Raw genomic sequence first — 18,064 nt, 5'->3', positions numbered from 1 at the left:
ACACAATAAAAACTGCCTATTTGTGTCTTGACGTAAGATTTCACATTTGTATGAAAATCTCTGGTCTGGAAGGTTTAGTCTTAGGACCAAATGGAATATGGATGGCTGAAACTTCAGAGGTTCTGAAATTGTGTAGAATGATCAATGCTTAGAGACAAAAGAATAAAATGAGCTTCTGCAAGGTATGGCCAAAAGTCCATTTATATCTGGACATTGCATAGCAGTCAACTCTGGGGAAGTTCGCAATGAAATAAAGGATGAAATGTCCAGGAGCTTATCTGCAGGTGTCATCACAGAGACATCCATATCTTTTTTTGGAGTGGGGGGGCAACAATCTGCAACTTGCATTGCCACTGTTTCTTTCAGGATGTTTTTTTTTTTCAATTTCCCAATCTAGCATCCATCCCTTGGATTTCCTTCTGGTCTCCCATCCAAGGCCTAACCAGATCTCCACTGCTTGCCTTCTGAACACAAGCAGGTTGGCCAGATGCTTTTATCTGTTGAAACTGGGAAGTCTACAAGTGGATGACAAAGACACAGCCCCCTGTGGTCCTTGAGGATCACAGATAGCCATCATGGCTAGTAGCCATTAAATAGGGCTTCAATTCATCCCCAAATGTGACAGAAGAAAATAAAGGAGTGTTTTGTGAATCGTTGTCCCTGCAAGTTGCAGGACTTTCTTGCTGCAGATTTAGAGTTCCATCATTTAACTTGAATAATTGTGGTTTAATTCCTGGTACTTTTGCTTCATTGCTTCACCCACTTTTATGGCTTTTAATTGCAAGTTCTTATTCTAAATTTTTCTTTAATTGTTGAATTCAAAAAAACACATTTGCAATTGCTTCAAAAATAAGCTTAACCCATTCAAAAAGTGGTGTCAAAAGAAATTATTTGGGTGGTGAATATTTGCTTGAGTTCAAAATATTTAAAGCAGATAATAGTTGGTTCTTCTAAAGTTAGTGATAACATAATTTCCCTTAATGATGAACCCAGCTAATGAATGATCCTGAAGCTTAAGAGGGTCGTGGAGGAAAGAGAAATAGATTTGGTTAAATCTTAAGGTAGGCAGAACAATACAAAGATAAAAAACAGAAGGGCTACCTCCCTTCCAAAAAAGGACCCCAATTCCCAAGAACCGTGCTCCCATGGATTTAGCAATAGGTAGAAACAAAAGGAGAAAACTGAAAGATTTTCAGGGTTGGATCATTCTGTAGTTGCCCCATTGCTGGACTGTAAGCCATGTTTCTTTTCAAGAGAGCTTCTGTTCTACCTGAAAATAACATTGGTTCAGAAAATGGTGGGTGTAAAAATGGCTGACTTCTGTTTTGGAAGTTGAACATCACCTTTGCCTTGTATTTAGGTCTTGGAATAGCTCATTCTTTTAGCCACCCTTGGACATCTGGAAAGTAAGTACTTTATGGTTGCCTGTGTCCAACACGGCCTCCGTTTTGTAAATGGGGAAGCCCATTCTCATGGCAGCTCTCTGTTTTGTGTGGGTTCCCAAAATGTCCCTTCTCTGAACTCCAAAGGGGGAGAAATCATGGAGGACAGCATTTGACAAGTAGAGCCCCATGACAGAAAATTTAGCTGTCTAAACAATGGCTGTTACTGATGCTGGCCCTTTCACATATGTATCCATGGGCCCAGATGTATTCTTTCTTCTTTTTTTCCATGGTTATCTTCTCAGACCTTCCGGTGCAGAAAGGTCCCCTACCACCTCCTGGGCATGTCCATGTTAATTCCAATAGTTCCACATCAATTTGGCTGCGGTGGAAGAAACCCGACTTCACCACCATGAAGATTGTCAACTACACAGTCCGATTCAGCCCCTGGGGGATGAAGAACTCCTCTCTTGTAACGTACTACACAAGGTAGGAGCATCCACAGGAAAGTAAGTGATGTCACAAGCATCATGATGACATTGCTCAAATGAGGTCATGGGGCACGTGATGTCATTGTTGTGGGGTCGACAGTTGCAAGCAGAATGAATGTGAGGGCTGCTCTTACCAAGCAGTCTGAAAAAAGAAAAACTGCATGCGCCCAGTGAACAATTCAGATCATCTGGTGAGGAGCATTTATGCTTTCTCACATGTATTACAGAATTTAACTTTCTGAGCTGTTTTTGGATATTCAATTTTTTTTTTCTTTTTGTTTTGTATAAACCTGGCTAGACATTCTGGGTACCCATGATCAACCCGCAGAAATCTCCGGGTTAGGGTTCTCTGGCCCACCAAACTTTAAGCTGTTTTAAATCCTTTTAATAAAATAAAAGCTAAATCAGAAGCTGGGTAAAGGTCCCACATGGGCTACAGAGACATTCTTAAAAATGAAAATGCTAGGATTTTGTGGGATGTAAGCCCACCCCCACCCCCCAAAAAGAAAACAGAAGTTGGGTGGTACTTCCACCCAAGATGCTGAGGTGGAAGGAAATTGATGGAGTGGTGGAAGGAGAGAGCAGGGGCTGTGGTCTGCCTTATGGGAAAAAGTTTTTTGATTGGCCATACCCAGTGGCAATCACTTTGTGAATCGGCAAGATCCTCCCCGTGTCAGCCATTTTGTGACAACATTCTGGTAAACTTCCAGATGTTCCCATGGGCCCCAAAAGATTGTCAGCTCTGACAGATGCTCTCTCAATAATCCTTACATTTCTTTAAGGGCATAGCATCCTAACATGGAAGGTGTCTTTGTGGTCATCAAGTCCACCCCCTGAGGAAGTAGTCCAGCCTATGCCTGAAGACAGTCAAAGGGGTCCAGCATTTCTCTGGGCTTTTGGTGCCATGTTGAAATGCTCCTAAGTAGTCTCCTTCCAGATTTTCTTGGCAACACCATGGAAATGGTTTTCCGAGGTCTTCTTCCAAGACGTCTTTAGTAGAATCGTTGAATTATAGCTTTGAAAGGGACTGCAAGGATCATGTAGTGGAACCTTCTGCAATATACAGGAAAAACAATGAAACCATCAAACATTCTCCACTTCCCAGTCTGGCTGAAAAGAAAAAAGAAAAAGAAATGGTGTCCGTATGCTGGACTTCAAAACCTCAATCCCAGTATATTTTGAGGAAGAACTTCCACTTCAAATGCAAATAATAACGTTTTCCATTAACATGCAGTCCAAATGGTTCTCCTCTGTTATCCCTACCAGTGGTTTCTTCCATCCCTGATCAGTATGGCTTCCTTGTCCCTTTTCCAGCACTGAATATAGGGAAGAGTTTTTCCTGGGAATGGCTATTTTCTGTGCATGCAAATGAGGACCTTTTGAGGGGAAGAAGCAATGGGGGCAATTGTTCAAGCCCTGGGAACAATCCAGTGGATGGGTAATTCTCATACCAATCAATAAAATGAATCAATTAAAACAGAACCTCAAGATCATTGTTTTGGAATCTTAGATTTCTCCACATGTTTCGACTTAACTAGGACATTGGCTACAATGGGAAAAAAACTCATGGAAATACAATACAATACAAATACAAAATACTTTAATGACCAAGTATAAAATATATACAAGGAATTTGTCTTCGGTGAAGACAAAGATCTCTGTTGAGCAATATCAATTTGGGGAAAGTTTTGGAGAAAAAGGTTATGGGAGGAATCAGTTGCTAGATCCCTGTCAAGCTAGTTTTTAGGACTGGTCATGACAGAAACTGCCTTGGTCATTCTTGTGGAAGACCTCTAATGGGACCAGGATGGATCAGTTTGAATGTCTCAGTCACAAAACGAAATCTTTAGTAGTCATAGTAGCTTTATTTATTAGGAGCTTATAACTAAGTGCAGGATAGACCCAGGATAAAACAAGCAAAATATATATTACAATTAATACCATCATAATGTCAAATAAAGAGCCTCTTATGCTAAAAGGTCCATGACATGTAATACAGTGGTACCTCTAGTTACAAACTTAATCCGTTCCATGACTCTGGTTGCAACTCGAGTTGGTCTCAAGTCGAGGTAAAGTTTCCCATAAGGTTCAATGTAAATCCGGTTAATCCGTTCCACCCTCCGAATTTGGTCGCACCACGAGGCAAATTTCCCCATAAGGTTCAATGTAAATACGGCTAATCCGCCCTCCGAATTTGGTCGCACCCTGAGGTAAATTTCCCCCATAAGATTCAATGTAAATATGGCTAAACAGTTCTGAAACATATGCATTTTATTTTTAAACCTCAAAAACCTTCCAAACGCCACAAAAACCTTCCAAACGCCGCAAAACACACCACAAGCCTCACCGAACGTCTCCTTGCTACCGCGATCTCGCCCACAGGAAGCCGTGACCGCGTGGCAGCAGGGAAAATGGCCGCGGATCCGGTTCGTAAGTAGAGGCGAGTTCGTAAGTAGAGGTAAATTTTTGGGGCCGGAGCTGGTCGTATCTCGAAAAATTCGTAAGTAGGGGCGTTCGTAAGTAGAGGTACCACTGTATTATTAACCTCTTTACAGTCAAAGTAACCGATGAACATGACGTAACAACTCTTTGCCTGAGTCAAAGGCAAAAGAAACTTAAATGGGAAGTGATGTGCAACGAAATGATTAAACCTGCAAATTCTGCCCTTCAAAGGCTGCCAAAAACTTGCCAGTCGTCGAATGGCACCTGCTTCTGTCATCATCGCCTTTTCCTCCTCTTGCGGGGATTTTTTTCTTCCTCTGTAGTGCTAAGGAGGATGTTCTTATCAGTGGGCTGAAACCGTTCACAAGATACAAGTTTGCAGTACAGTCCAACGGGGTTGGGATGGACAGTCCGTTTGGAGACGTGGTGGAGTGTTTCACCCTCCCAGACAGTAAGTACAGCGGCATGAAACGTTGCCCGATTGTGAGTCGGGGGTACAAATGAAGATCGTGTCTTGGTGCCAGCAGAAAAGGTGTCCTTAAAAAAAAAAAAAAGGGTCTAGTCCTTATTTTTATAGTGAAACCTTTCCTATACAGCTCTTCTGAATGCGCGCAGGAGTTGCCAGTACAGACAGAACCGTAGCCAATTAAAATCACAGCAGTAAAAAATAACAGGATGAAGGAAAAGAAGTTGTGAGGATTTTTTTTTAACTAGCAGCAAAAGCAGGAGCGTCTGCAAGGGTGCGTGTGTCAACAAGTCAAGATGGTGGCTACAAGTTTGTAATCAGAGCCCTGCCCTCTTTATGTCCCATCTTGCCTTTTTTTGAACCCCCCCCCCCCATCTCCTCACAGATGCCCCTGAACAGAAGACTACTAAATTAGATGTTAGGATGAAAAGCAAATTTCCCCAACTTTTAAGCTTCTTGATTTGTCTTTTTTTGACCAATTTTGTTTCAGTTGTATTCTTTCCTTTGCTATCAGAGGGCCACCACCCAAAAGGCCCCGTTTCTGGTCCTTGCCTGCTTCATCTCTGGGAGCTTTGAATCTCCAGAAAGGACATCACAGGCAAATCTGTGGGGAGGCAGAGTTGGGATGGACTTGGGGGGGCAGGAAGAGCTTCAGAGGCTAATCCAGATGACCTTATGGTTGCTTTCCGTCTCCTTCTGCTGCCCTCCCGCAGGGCCCTCGACTCCCCCCTCTGATCTGCGGTTACACCCCATCAACCCGTATGCAGTCCAGCTTCATTGGTGTCCCCCCTCGGAACCGAATGGCATCATTGTGGAATATGTCATCCTGTACAATGCCAATTGCACCCAGCCAGACGAGATGTGGACTCTGTTGACCAAAGAGGGTAAGTATCCTTAAATGCACAGAAGCCTCCAGGTTGTCTCCAGGGAGGGATCAAAAGTCAAGATGGTGGCCACAGCCCTGCGATCAAAGCCCTGCCCTTGCTTTTTTGACCCCCTCCCTGCGGGTGCCCCTGGGAGCATCGGTCGTCTGGGCAGGAAGAAAGCAGCTTCGACTTGCAATGGCCTTGGCAGTGGAACATTGGAATCTGATACCATCGAGCACATCCCGAATTCCTCTCTTCTTCAGGCAGCACCTTCAGCACTGAAGTTCACGGCTTGGAGAGCGACACCAGATATTTCTTCAAGATGGGAGCCAAGACGGTTGTAGGGTCGGGGCCATATTCCGGGGTGAAAGATGTGCAAACCTTGCGGGAGGGACTTACAGGTACCAGGTGCTGGTTTCTTTGGCCCCCAGGAAGCCCTTAAAAAAGCGGGAGGGGAGGTTCATATTACACCTTTCATTTGGCTCCTGAATTCATCCCTGTTGTGGGTTCCAACAGTGCAGACAACTCCACTGATATGAGTTGGCACCACACATTAAGCCACAGACAGTGGGAAAACCCAAGATTAAAACTAACTGCACTTAGCCTCCTTGTCTAATTCTAAGTCTTGAATAGAGTTATTGAAGCAAGTTGTGTAAAGTAAGCCTTAGTGTTTTGACCAGTGCTTGGTATACCATGATGAAGGGTGCATCACCCTGAATGTCCAATCCCACCCCCCATGAAGAACCTGGTGCCTTTTCAGAGTGACCCCAACTCCCAGCTCTGATGGTTGAGGCTGCTGTGAGTGTAGTGGGGAAGGGGCTGGGCCAGGAGTGAGGAGACCCAGGTACTAGCCCCCTCTCAGCCTTGGAAGCTTCCTGGGTGACTTTGGGCCAATCGCTCCTTCTTAGCCCAGAACTAGGGTGGTCCAGTGGAGAAGGTGCTGAACTAGGAGTGGGAAGACCCAGGTTCAAATCCACTCTCAGCCGTGGAAGCTCCTTGGGTGACTTTGGATCAATCTTTCCCTCTCAGTTCCAGAACCAGCCTGACATAGTGGTGAAGGTGTTGGACTAGGAGGGAGGAGACCCAGGTTCTAGTTCCTCCTCATCCATAGAGACTCCCTGGGTGACCTGGGGCCAGTCTTTCTCTCTCACCTCAACTTTCCGCACAAGGTTGCTGTGAGAAACAGAGGAGGAGGGAATATGCTGTCTTGAGCTCCTAATGAAAACGTGGGATAGAAATCTAACAATTTAGAGAGCCATTGTGGCATGTCTTGACATGGAATTGACACCACAGGGACCCAGGTTTGGGTCCCTCCTCAGCCAGAGAAGCTCATGGGGTGGGTTTGGGCCAGCCCCTCTCTCTCAGCCCAGCCTACCTTACAGGACGGTTGTTAGGGGAAAAGTAGGAAGAGGAAGTCTTCCTCTCTGCTTCCTCCTCTTCATGTTCTCCTTTGTTCTTCCCCTACAGATATCTTAGTTCATTCTGTCACGGGGATCACAGTCGTGATCTGCCTCTTCTGCATCGTCTTCTGTGTGTGTGCCAGCTTTCGAAACAATAAACTGAAGTAAGTCTCGTGTTGACTTGGTCTCCAACACATTGAGCCCAGTTGTCTACCTTTTCTGCCCCATTTGGTTTCTACCTGTGTGCAAGGGTGAAAATTGTCAAAAAATTCTGAATTATGGAATGGATGGCGCCCTATCAAGATGCATGTGGGGAGGGATTGTTTTATCTTGAAATGCCCCCCCCCCATGAAACGAGGTAACCAAGCAGAAACTAGCTTGGTGTGATGGAATGGAATTATGAAGGCCAGGCTCAGGGAGATAAGCATTTTCTTAGCTCACCAAAAGAGCATGGGAACTACAAGAGGATGAGGCTGGCACCTCCCTGAGGAATTCACGGTGTTGTGGCTGGCTGGCTTGGGAGCTGGGGTTTCAGTCTGGGAAGATTCTTGCTAGAGGTTGTAGCTAATAAACATAGCTGGACTGAATTGGCATTGTCTCTTGGAGTTCCTTGGGCTAGGCCTGACATCAACCATCCCTGAGCAGAAAAATACCATCCTTCCCGGCAGCATTTGCTACTAAGGTCATGGTCTCCTCGGGCTTGTGATCATCCTGGGATCAACGTCTGTGGAGCTGTGTCTGGATCATTGGAGGATTACACTTTGGTGAACGTTTACTGTCTCGTTCCTTTCTGTAGGAAATCTGTGCCTGGTTTGGATTCCCAAGCTTCAGGAAGCCATATGTACCACCACCGGAGCCGGCAGGCAGCACCCCTCTCAGTAATCCCATCAAATTCTCACGAAATGGAGTCCCTCATGGCTCCCCTCTCTGACGGCGCTCCCTCACCTCCAAGTGACAGTGCAGAGCTGACCGAAGCTCATGGCCTCATCCGTGACAGTCCTCTGGAGGACAGTGTGGGCCACATCCAAAGAAAGGTATGCCAGGGTCTTTTCATCATGGTTGATGGGAGCCCACGAACCTGCGAAACATTCATGGGAAGTCCTGCACTAATCGAACGGAACGTGTCTGATTTTGTTCCTGTGAACAACAGGCCACCATTAAAAAGTTGGCAATTCTCTGAAGAGACAGACCTGCAGCCCCATTTATGTGCCTCTTAAGGTCACACACAAGAGCACAGTTACAAATCAACCATTGTTGGTGCTGTGATGCTTGGGGGTGTTTTCTTTTTAAAGGTTTTTTTTTTAAATTAGCTTTTTAATTAGCTCAAAGAGTTGCCCACCTCTGCTTTTCAACTGGAATGGAAAGAATGCTTTTTTTTTTTTTTAACAAGAGGTGCCCAACCCAGACCTTCCAGAGCTTAGTGAATTCTAAACATATTCCAAACAACTAATGGGGGCCGATAATCTGATGATCGTGGTCTGTAGAAATATTAACTTGCAGCCTTCATCAGAAAAAGAAAAAAATGAGCCACCTTGCTTGTAAGCTTCAAGAAAAAGAAGGTCTGCACTTTTCTTAAGAAAGAAAAGTTCCTTAACGTTACCTCTGTCTTTCTATATTAGATCTTAGTGTTACTAGAAGGCCCCTATAATATCAGTGGAAATGCATTGCCAATGAATAGAGTGTATGTGTGAGTCACTTATCTTCTTGCAGTATTTGGTCTTCCTTGAAATATGCTTTGCCATCTGTGTTTTTGCTTTAGCTCAAGAATGCACAGTCCTTTTCCAGCCCAGATCTAGGACAAAGACATACACACACACACACTTAATTCTGTAATAATTCTGTAATTTAAATTAAAATGAGTTAAATGCAGTTCTGTATAATGAATGCCCATGCATTTACTCTCCTTCCTTTTTCTCCCATGAAAAATAACAGTTGGGGGCACCCTTGGAAGAGTTACTTGGAGCGCTGGGGCTACAGGTCAGCTATCTGTGCAGCCAGCGAAATTGCAGTGGCAAATCTTGAGCATCCAAGAAATGTCCCGATTGCATAGCAAAGCATGTTAGTGTTCCTTTGGACATTCATTGGAGAGTATATTTGGGCTCTTAGGAGGGGAGATGGACCCTCCCTGATCCAGAACAGTATTTTTTAAAAAATCAGTCAACCCAGAGCTTTGTATTTCCAGTCAAACTGAAGTGGTACAAGTCTGGACGAGTCTCTGGTTCCCCAAATGTCACTGTTGTTCCTTAGGCCTTGTCTTTCAGCCACAGAGCTTGACACCCACAAACCATCTCACAAAAATAGAGCTAGACACAGATGGCTTTTCAGTTGCTTCTCCCAGCTGGGGAGCAAAGCAACTGGGTGGACGATTTCTTTGAATGTTTTGAGGGAAAGGAGAACAACTCACAGTGGATGAGCTCCTGAAAAAGGTCCCTGGTGGGAGGCATTTCCTCCTTTCCATTTGAATGGAAGCCTGGGGGGTTGCAGACTGCCAGAGAAAGGATTATACAAAAAAGAGGCAGGACCTGCACAGGACCCCCTTGGCTCCCTCATTGGGTAAGTAGCTGTAAGGATGCATGGCGCCTGGGAGAACTCTTCTCTTCTCCTTTGAAAGGCATTTCCAAAGCGAGTTCTCCATTCAGTCAGTCAGTCAGATCTGAAATGGAATAACAAAAGGCAGGAGAACATCTCAAGCAGCCTGTAAGCCAAGGGCCAGGGCACGATCTTGCTTCATCACTGTGTAATACCCTGATTTGTACACCAGGCTGCAGTTTTACGGAGAGGCAGAGCAGATAGGTGTCCACCCTCCCCACCCCCAACCCCACTTTGGTGAGTTTGGTCCATGATTCTTCTTTGACTTTCTCTTGCCAAGCTGTTTGTCTTCCCTTCGGCTCCCCGCTCCTCCCTGCTTAATTCTTCCTAGAGTTTGTCGGGAGCCTTTCATTTCATTAGGGAATGTTTAATTGGCCTAATTTAGCTAATCTGTTTATGTCTGCCTTTGTAGCCTGTGGAGAATGCGTAAGGTAATTATGGGATTGACTAAAACAAGTGTGTGCGGAGCCCCTGGGATTTCCCATTTACATCTATCACCCACTTCTGGATCCACGGCTGACACCAAAGTCATAACTGCGGGAGGAAGAAGCAATCAAATCAGAGCCCAATAAAACTGATTGGCAGGTGCTTGGCATATGTCTCAGCTCAGCACCACATACTGGGGAGGCTGGCATATTATTGAACCCCTAAACAATGTTGGGGAGGTCTAGTGGATGGAGGTTTGGTTAAGGGTTCATGTTCTGCCTCACTCATAGACTTGTTCTTTATTATTGAATCATACCCCTTCTCTCAATTTCCATGAACAAAACAGGAATCATAACCCTATAGCAGGAAAACTTCATTCTTTCTGGGTTGTAGCCTGACCTTGGTTTTAGCTTCACTGCCTAACCAGACCTTTTTCCTGATTGGGTCCAATGGCTAGGGAATTCTGGGAGTTGAAGTCCATACATCTTAAGGTTACCAAGGTTGGGAAACACTGCCATAGACTAACACAACTCTCTTCCTGCAGGGTCTGCAAAATCATAGGCATGTGTTGGATACCATGAGGTCACATGTGTCATGACATCATTGCACATCACTCATGGAATGAATTATGTATGATGCAAATTTCATAAGGCACTTCATCTGCATGATAATACTATGATGCATCTGATGTCGCTTGTCCCCGCTTGCCCGCCCCACCTCCCGTGAATGCCCATTTGCAGACTTCTGTACTTTCCCCAGTCTACCAAGAGCTCACTTTAGAACAATTGGTTTTGAGGACACAAAGTGGGGTAGAGAGGGAGGCTATGATTAAGTTCCCTCCCTCTCTGGAATGGCAGAATCGCAAAATTAAACATTATTTATTTACTTGCCACTCCAATGAAAACCAGTTTTGAGCCCCTTCTGCTCCTAATTACAGTAAGACATTTAAAATACAATGCAAATTGCAAAGATCTAACCACTAATCACCAAAGGATAAATCACACTCAACCATCATACAGCTGTACTCATCTGGATGCACATTAAACCCTTGGTGCTGGTTCTTCAGGAGCAATTCATAATTCTCACATCCCCAGAGGTCCTCCAGAAATGCCAGATCTTGATTGGCTTCCAAACAGCAGCCAGGGAGAGGTGGCTGTTATCCTTGGAGTCCGCTCTTCCAGAGGAGAGGACCTATCATGGAGAAGGCTCACCCTCAGGTCCCCGATGGCAACATTCCATAGAGTTGGGGTGTCAGCCCCACTAGGTAGACCAGACCAGGAAATCAACTCCACAAGACAGCTAAAGCTTCTTCTACTGAGATGAGCTGCAATAACAGAATCTTGCACGTCTGATTGTGCTGGACTTCCTCCCCCTTCTTACACCACCATGAATCAGGGAGGTGTCTGTCTGAGCCACTTCCAAATGTTATCGGATCTTTCTGGACTTAAAAAATGCTTCAGCCCTTTTCGTCCAGGTAACTGTACCTGGTTATATTGGGGTCATCTTCCTTACTTTCTACATGGGGACCTTCAGCAAATCTCCTCTACTGGATCTGACCAGGTGGGCAGATTCTGCTCAAAGAGAGTAGATTCTCAGATCCCAGCCCCTTTAAAGGGCTTTAAAGGTGACAACCAGCACCTTGAATTGCACCCAGAAGCCAACTTCCAACCATGCACCCCCAGGTAGTGGTGTCACATTGGCAAAACATGATACGCCTATTACAACTTAAGTTGCTGTGTTCTGGAGGAGCCATAGGCCTGAGGAGGGGGGGTCAAAAAAGTCAAGGTGGTGGTTTTGACCTCACAGATGAAGCCACACTTTTTTAACGTGTGTTACATGATGCACTTTAAAAAGGAGCAAGGTATAATGGTATGTGGGAAAGACCTTGGGAGACTGGAAGTGATGCTGCCTAGGGAATGGTCAGATAAGAGACAGCATAGCCCACAGCTGGATAGTGGGTGGGGTAAGAAGCTCAGAAGAGACCCTTCCTAATTTCTCATGCTATAAAGGAGACATGGGGTGGGGGGAATTGCACTTTCAGACTTGCAAGATTCTGTTAATGTAGCTTTTCAATAAAGTAGAATTAGCTCATCTGATTGTGTTTCCTGTCTGGTCTACCTAATAAGGCTGACATCAGTCTTGCAAGTCTGAAAGTACAATTCTGCCCCCATCTCCTTTACAGCCTGAGAAACTAGGGAGGGTCCCCTTTGAGCCTCTTGCCCCATCCACTGTGCAGCTGTGGGCTATGCTGTCTCTTATCTGTCCATTCCCTTGGCAGCGTCTCTTCCAGTCTCCCAAGGTCTTTCCCATATACCATTACACAAGGTTTCAATTGTGCAGTTGCAGTCACCATCTTTGTTGACTCCCTGCTACAGACAAGTGTAACATTAACACAAAATGTAGAAAACCTTTAATGGGATGAAAGCAAATGACTGAAATCTCATGAAGCTTTGGTGCTTCCTTCTGATCTTAGGGATGAGGTTGCCCAAAACCTGTACATTTTTTTGCCAATTTTATTTATATATTGTTTGTTTGTTGTTGCCTACACACTAGCATGCAAGACTGGGTCATAGCATCTTTGCTTTTCATGCATTAAATACAAATAATTGATGACTGAAAAGTAGAGGAGCAAGCAGGCGGCTGGGATGATATTTTGGAGCTGTGACCGCTAGAGAATAGCCTGGTGAGTGGGCAGCTGTGCAAACGGGACAAATAAATACTTATTGCCTTCAGTTGGCCTTGTCCCCTTTCCCGCCCCCGCCCCCACCCCATTTAAAAGGCTCACAGATAACTTTGGGCCCAACATTTACAAATGTAAGCTCAAATGCACACGTTGACTCTAAAAGCATTAAGTCCTGCGTGCATTTTGGCCGCTAGAGGGAAGCAAACACACTGTAAAAGTTGAAAGTGGACCTGCTATGGTGTGTGTGTGTGTGGGGCCTTTTGCATTTCAGTGGACAAGCAGGAGATCTTCCCATCCTGAAACTTGTTTGCAACCACACACAAACCCCCATCTACTCAGTGTTCAGTGGCTGCATTAAAAAAACCAAAACTTTTATTTTTTTAACTAAACAGAACAGAAAAAGAGAAAAAGAACAGAAAGCAAAACCAGAAAAAATATTGTATATATGAGGGCTTCTCATATGCGTATACATATGTATATAAACTTTTACACAACAGTTTCAACAAAGCATGGCTATCACACGCCAAACCGCTTTTTTGGAGCTTGCAAAGACGTAGAACTATAAACTGACCCAAAGGATGGGTTTTGTGCAATGCATTAAACCACAGCAGAACTAATCAAGGTTAAGACGAATGAACCTGCATGTGGAAACAGCTGTAGAGTCTTTATCTGACCCGAGAACACATGTTGTGTGAATACTTACAACTGAGTTCCAGATTTAATCTCTACTGCTAGTACTACTTCTCCTAGAAATATGGTTGTCCTCATGCTTGTCCCATCTGAGCTGTCTTGGACTTGAACAAATGATGGGGGTGGGGGTGCAGTGATCTGTATTGACCCCCCCCCTTTTTTTTTCTGGCCATTGAGAGACTTGTGAACAAACCAGCACGTTCATTTCCCTTTGCTTTCATGTGAGAACTAATTGTAACTCAGCCTGATTCAGCTTTCTTGATACCTCTACACTTAGCTTACCTGCGAAAAGTAGCTGGATAGAAGTTAGCTTTCTCATCTCCAACCCTCACTTTGGCTATAATCCTTCTTTGTCTTTAATTTCCTCCTGCATAAACCATTCTTGACAGGTTTATGTACCTGGTTGAGAGAAGGTTGAGAGGTTTATGTACCTGGTTGAGGTACCAGTTGAGAGAAGTAAGAGAAGAAAACCTGCTTTGCATTCCTAGGATAAAGCAATGAACGTCAGTTTGGAAAGCAGCGATTTCTTGTGGAGGAAGAGGAACCTGGTTCTAAGATCGGTGTCACAGAAGCCTTTAAGTTACTGATATTTAAAAATGTATTTCCTGCCCATGGAATGCATAAGTATCGCCCCGAGTGGCTCACTGAATCAGAACTGGTGTAAAGTTCAGATTTTGAAAGAAAGAGGTTCAAAGCAATTACAGAATTCTCTAATAAAAGCAGGCAGAGGTAACAAGCAATGTATTAAAAAAAAAAAAAGCCTAGAATCTTCCTAAAAAAGAAAGCTTCAACCAATTGGTTAAAGACCCTCAAGGATGACCTGCCAGACTGTCTTCTTGAGGCAGAGAGTTCCAGAGTTTAAGTGTGGCCCCGAGAAGCCACATCATGTTGCTATATCATTGGCACACAACCTTCTGCTTGCGTTGGGCAGATGTTTTTGAAGGCGAAGTTATATCTGGCTGATGTTTCTTTGCTCTTCCCCATTTTACAGGAACAGAGCAAGGATGAGGCATCCACACTCCAAAAACTGGAGGGGCCAGGGCCCTGTGGCCCCAATTTGGGGAAGAGGAATTAGGGATTTTAAGGGCTCAAATGAGTGCCTTAAATGTCTCCAAAATTGCTTAGGATCCCTCCCAACACACCAAAATGCAAAGTAAAGGTCCAAAGCATTTGGCTTTTTTCATTCCAGGAGGGCTGCAGAAGACCATACATGGCCTGTGGGGCATTCTGTTTTGCACCCCTTGGCTAGAGGATTGGAGAACCAACCCATAGCAGGAATACCAGAAGGAATTCAGGGGATGGAGATCCCCTAAGGAGGCATTCATTTTTTCCCCACTCTTTGCTCCAGGATGAGCCAGGCAAAAGAAACACTCAAAGATCAGGGGATGGGAACAGAAATATAGATATAGTCTACCTTCGCATTCCCCTACCTAGCAGGCCCCATCTGCACTGCCTGAGCATGCTGGGGGATGTAAATATGAGTGTGGGATTAGAGATAATGTAATTTTTCTTTTGGTTCTGTAGCCTCCATGGGAGAAATCTCTGAACAGCTGGACAAGTGGCATCACTGGCTATGGAGTCTCTATTCCAAAAGAGCCCACCATGACTTTGAATGGATCCTTGAAGATGACTTCCAATGGGGGACAAAAACTCTTGTTGCAAGCTCTGGTTTATGAGGTTGTTACGGTGTGTATTCCCAGCAGGGAGACATTTTTTGTTCATAATGGGAAGGAGAACCCACACTTATCTAAAGGACTAACATTAACTATGGAGATGGTGAAGTTCTGTTAAGGTTCTCAGCTTTACTTGCAATACTGGGTTGCCTGTTTTATCATGCTTTGAGCAGAGCATTGCACTGTTTTCAAGGGTTGTGCATCATTTGGTTGCTTCTGCCTATGGATTTTGGCCCATCCCACCTCTAGCCCTTGGGAAAATAGCAGCAATACACTTCGATACCCTGGTGCCTCCTTGCGGTGCATCAAGATGAGTTCTTCTTTTATCATTTGCACTACACCCTACCTGCTGCTCCCTTTAGTCATTCTTGTGTCCTTTTTGACCTCCCAGACTGGTGACATTACTTCCTTGGGCTCCAGCTGCTAGTGATAGTGGAAGGACCACCACTTGTAGCTCAGGAGAATAGAAATCTGCCATTGTGGTCCAGGAATCATAATACTACCCATCCTGAGTGGGAATAGCTCCATAAGGATTCAGCCAGAAGACTTCCACCCTACCTGATGGTGCCAGAAATTACAGCTCAAACCCAAAGTCCTCCACCTAACTTGTTTCATGAGAATTCTTTGCTGGTTGTGGAGGATTTGGGGAGCATCACACTGTGGAGTTTTGAATTCCCACGATTCCCAGTTAATACAGCCAGTGGTCAGAAATTCTAGGAAACAAAACATGGTTTCAGCATAACTGGAGGTTACCCAGATTGGTGAAGCCCACCTTCCATAATGGAGCCCACCTGACCATCACAACTCTTCCTCTTCCTCTCTTCCCCAGAGAATTTGGGGATTAGATATGAGATTTTTTGAATTCCAAATGAGAGAATATCTGGTTGGGAGGCTTAGCATCTTTCTCCTGTATCTATGTTGAGCTTACTGAGTAGGCCTACTTTGAAATATGTTCTTGCTCGCTTAAATTTGGATCCCTGCACTAGCAAGGGAGCTGGATTTATTGGCCTCAGTGGCTACTTCCACCTCTCAGGTTCTAAGAATCCCTGTTTTTTTTTTCCTCCCAAGAATGAAGTGAAAAAGGAGCACCGGCCCAGTAGCCTCAACCAACTGGAAGCTGAGGTCATTGTCCATTCGGATTTCTTAGCCTCCAACCGGGATCTTGGTTCCCAACTCCGTATGCTGGACCTGGAGGGGACTCTCTGTGAGGACTGTGACCCAGAACCATTCCCCAAAGAGGACCTGCCTGAACAGATTTCTTCCAACTCCTCTAAGCAGGATCTCAGTGTTATATCCCAGGACCGAGATGACAAGAGTGAACCTGAAGCACCTGATACATTGCTAAAGACCGAGAAGGGGGCTCACCAGAGGGCTTCCAAATTACATGGAACTGATGCAGGGCTCCCCCAGCCTGGTGGAAGCTTGGACGCAGTGGGAAGTGGGGATTCTGAGTCATCTCATAAAGGGGGAGTGGACACACAGCCCATCTTGCGTGATGGTCTTCCCACAGCCCAGCCACAAGACCTTCTGCATAGTGGCCTCTCTAGTATCATTAACTCGCCTTCGGTGTTTGAGAATGCAGTGTGTGTCCACCATCTTTGAAGAGAGCTTTGATTAAATTCTTGGCCATGGCAGAGCTAGGAGTAACGTAATAGCTGTTAAGACTTAGGCCTTCATGGCACTAAATAGTCTCATAACTCATGGTCTGGAAGGGAAGGGTATTAGCGCCATAAGGTTTTATAAAGAGGACCCTTCCCCCCGCCAAGTATTTTGTCTGCTCTCTCTCTCCTTTCCTTCCCCAGCCACTCTGCAAAGGCTACTGAGATCAAGTGAACTTCATACCACCATGAGTTGATGTGCCTGACACAGACCCAGGAGTAGGCAATGTAAGGCCTGTAGGCCTCTTCCCAGCTCACCAAACCCACATACCCCACATTACCACCAGGCTGCAGCTGTCATATAGCCAGCTGCATTGGGGGAAACTTTGGTCCATGAGACATCATCAGGTTAGTCCCAGTGTTGATCTGCTTTTCTGAATGGTGTAACAGATCTTAAGCTCCATTCTTCTACATCTCCGAAGGATGGAATGAAGCAGAGATGGAGAGCAATAGGTCAGATGGCCTGAGAAGATTTCTTGGAGTCCCTTGTTCTGCTGCTGTAGGTGCTCATATAGGACTAAAGCCAGATGCAATTTTTGCCAACACTATTTTTACTAAGAAGACACATCAGTTTCCAAACTTAATACAGTCCATAATGGACTGTGAAAAATAAATTTGCATTAGAATAATAGACATTTGTATTTTTACAAGGATCTTTCAATTAGGATAATTGTGAAAATATTTCCTGCCAGGTCTCAAAAACCCATCAAACCTGTTTGACCAGAAGCATCAAGCCACTTTTAGCTCCCTTAAAAATCACTATCAGTCTCTAGGCAGAGACTGACTGTTTTCACACAATGCACCAAGGCGAAGTATGGTTTGTTCATTTGTAGCTTAAGCATGTTGAGTGACCCCCAATCTTTGTGGTTTATAATCTGTAGGTTACAGCTTAATGTGGCCGGTCAACCCAGCTAGTTTATTCAGCAAGCTCTGGCAAAGCATATCTTGGCTTAGCATTGTTCTGTGAACCCAGTCTCTGAATCAGAGGACCATTCTCAATTGCCTAGGTGTGATTTCCTTTCATATTAGCATCAGGATGGCTAGAGGGTTAACTGAACATTCAATAAATACAGTAATCTTGTCAGCTTCCTGCTAGCATATTCCAGCATTGTTGATTTGGTGCAAGGTGTGGCTAGTGCAAACCACACCAGGACAAGCTGCAGATGTGTTTGGCATCAGATGTGTGTCTGTGAGATGAACTGTGACTGGGAAACTGCCAGTGCAACAACTGTGTTTGTACCTCAGATCCATCAAGAAAAGAGCTGAGGCTGTGGTTTTCTTCATGATATAGTTCCACT

The 18,064-nt window shown here is 44.8% G+C and overlaps 1 protein-coding gene across 1 annotated transcript in view; it reads left to right on the top strand.

The window, feature by feature from the left end:
- The window catches only part of IGDCC4 (immunoglobulin superfamily DCC subclass member 4), an 81,740-nt gene extending 64,719 nt beyond the window's left edge, over nt 1-17,021 (top strand). The window contains exons 14-21 of the mRNA XM_088139446.1: nt 1,688-1,871; nt 4,639-4,766; nt 5,495-5,665; nt 5,911-6,048; nt 7,115-7,211; nt 7,844-8,081; nt 14,960-15,121; nt 16,177-17,021. Of these exons, the coding sequence (XP_087995572.1) occupies nt 1,688-1,871; nt 4,639-4,766; nt 5,495-5,665; nt 5,911-6,048; nt 7,115-7,211; nt 7,844-8,081; nt 14,960-15,121; nt 16,177-16,710 (1,652 nt within the window). The 3' untranslated portion in view covers nt 16,711-17,021. The remainder of the gene's footprint in view (nt 1-1,687; nt 1,872-4,638; nt 4,767-5,494; nt 5,666-5,910; nt 6,049-7,114; nt 7,212-7,843; nt 8,082-14,959; nt 15,122-16,176) is intronic.
- The last annotated feature ends 1,043 nt before the right edge of the window (nt 17,022-18,064 follow it).

Source organism: Python bivittatus, unplaced genomic scaffold, assembly GCF_059951505.1.
Source record: "Python bivittatus isolate LINGU-HERP-01145 unplaced genomic scaffold, Pbiv_v1 ctg000210_np1212, whole genome shotgun sequence".
NCBI classification, from domain to species: domain Eukaryota; kingdom Metazoa; phylum Chordata; class Lepidosauria; order Squamata; family Pythonidae; genus Python; species Python bivittatus.
Note: the sequence above shows the minus strand (reverse complement) of the source record. Positions and strands in the feature narration are given on the sequence as shown.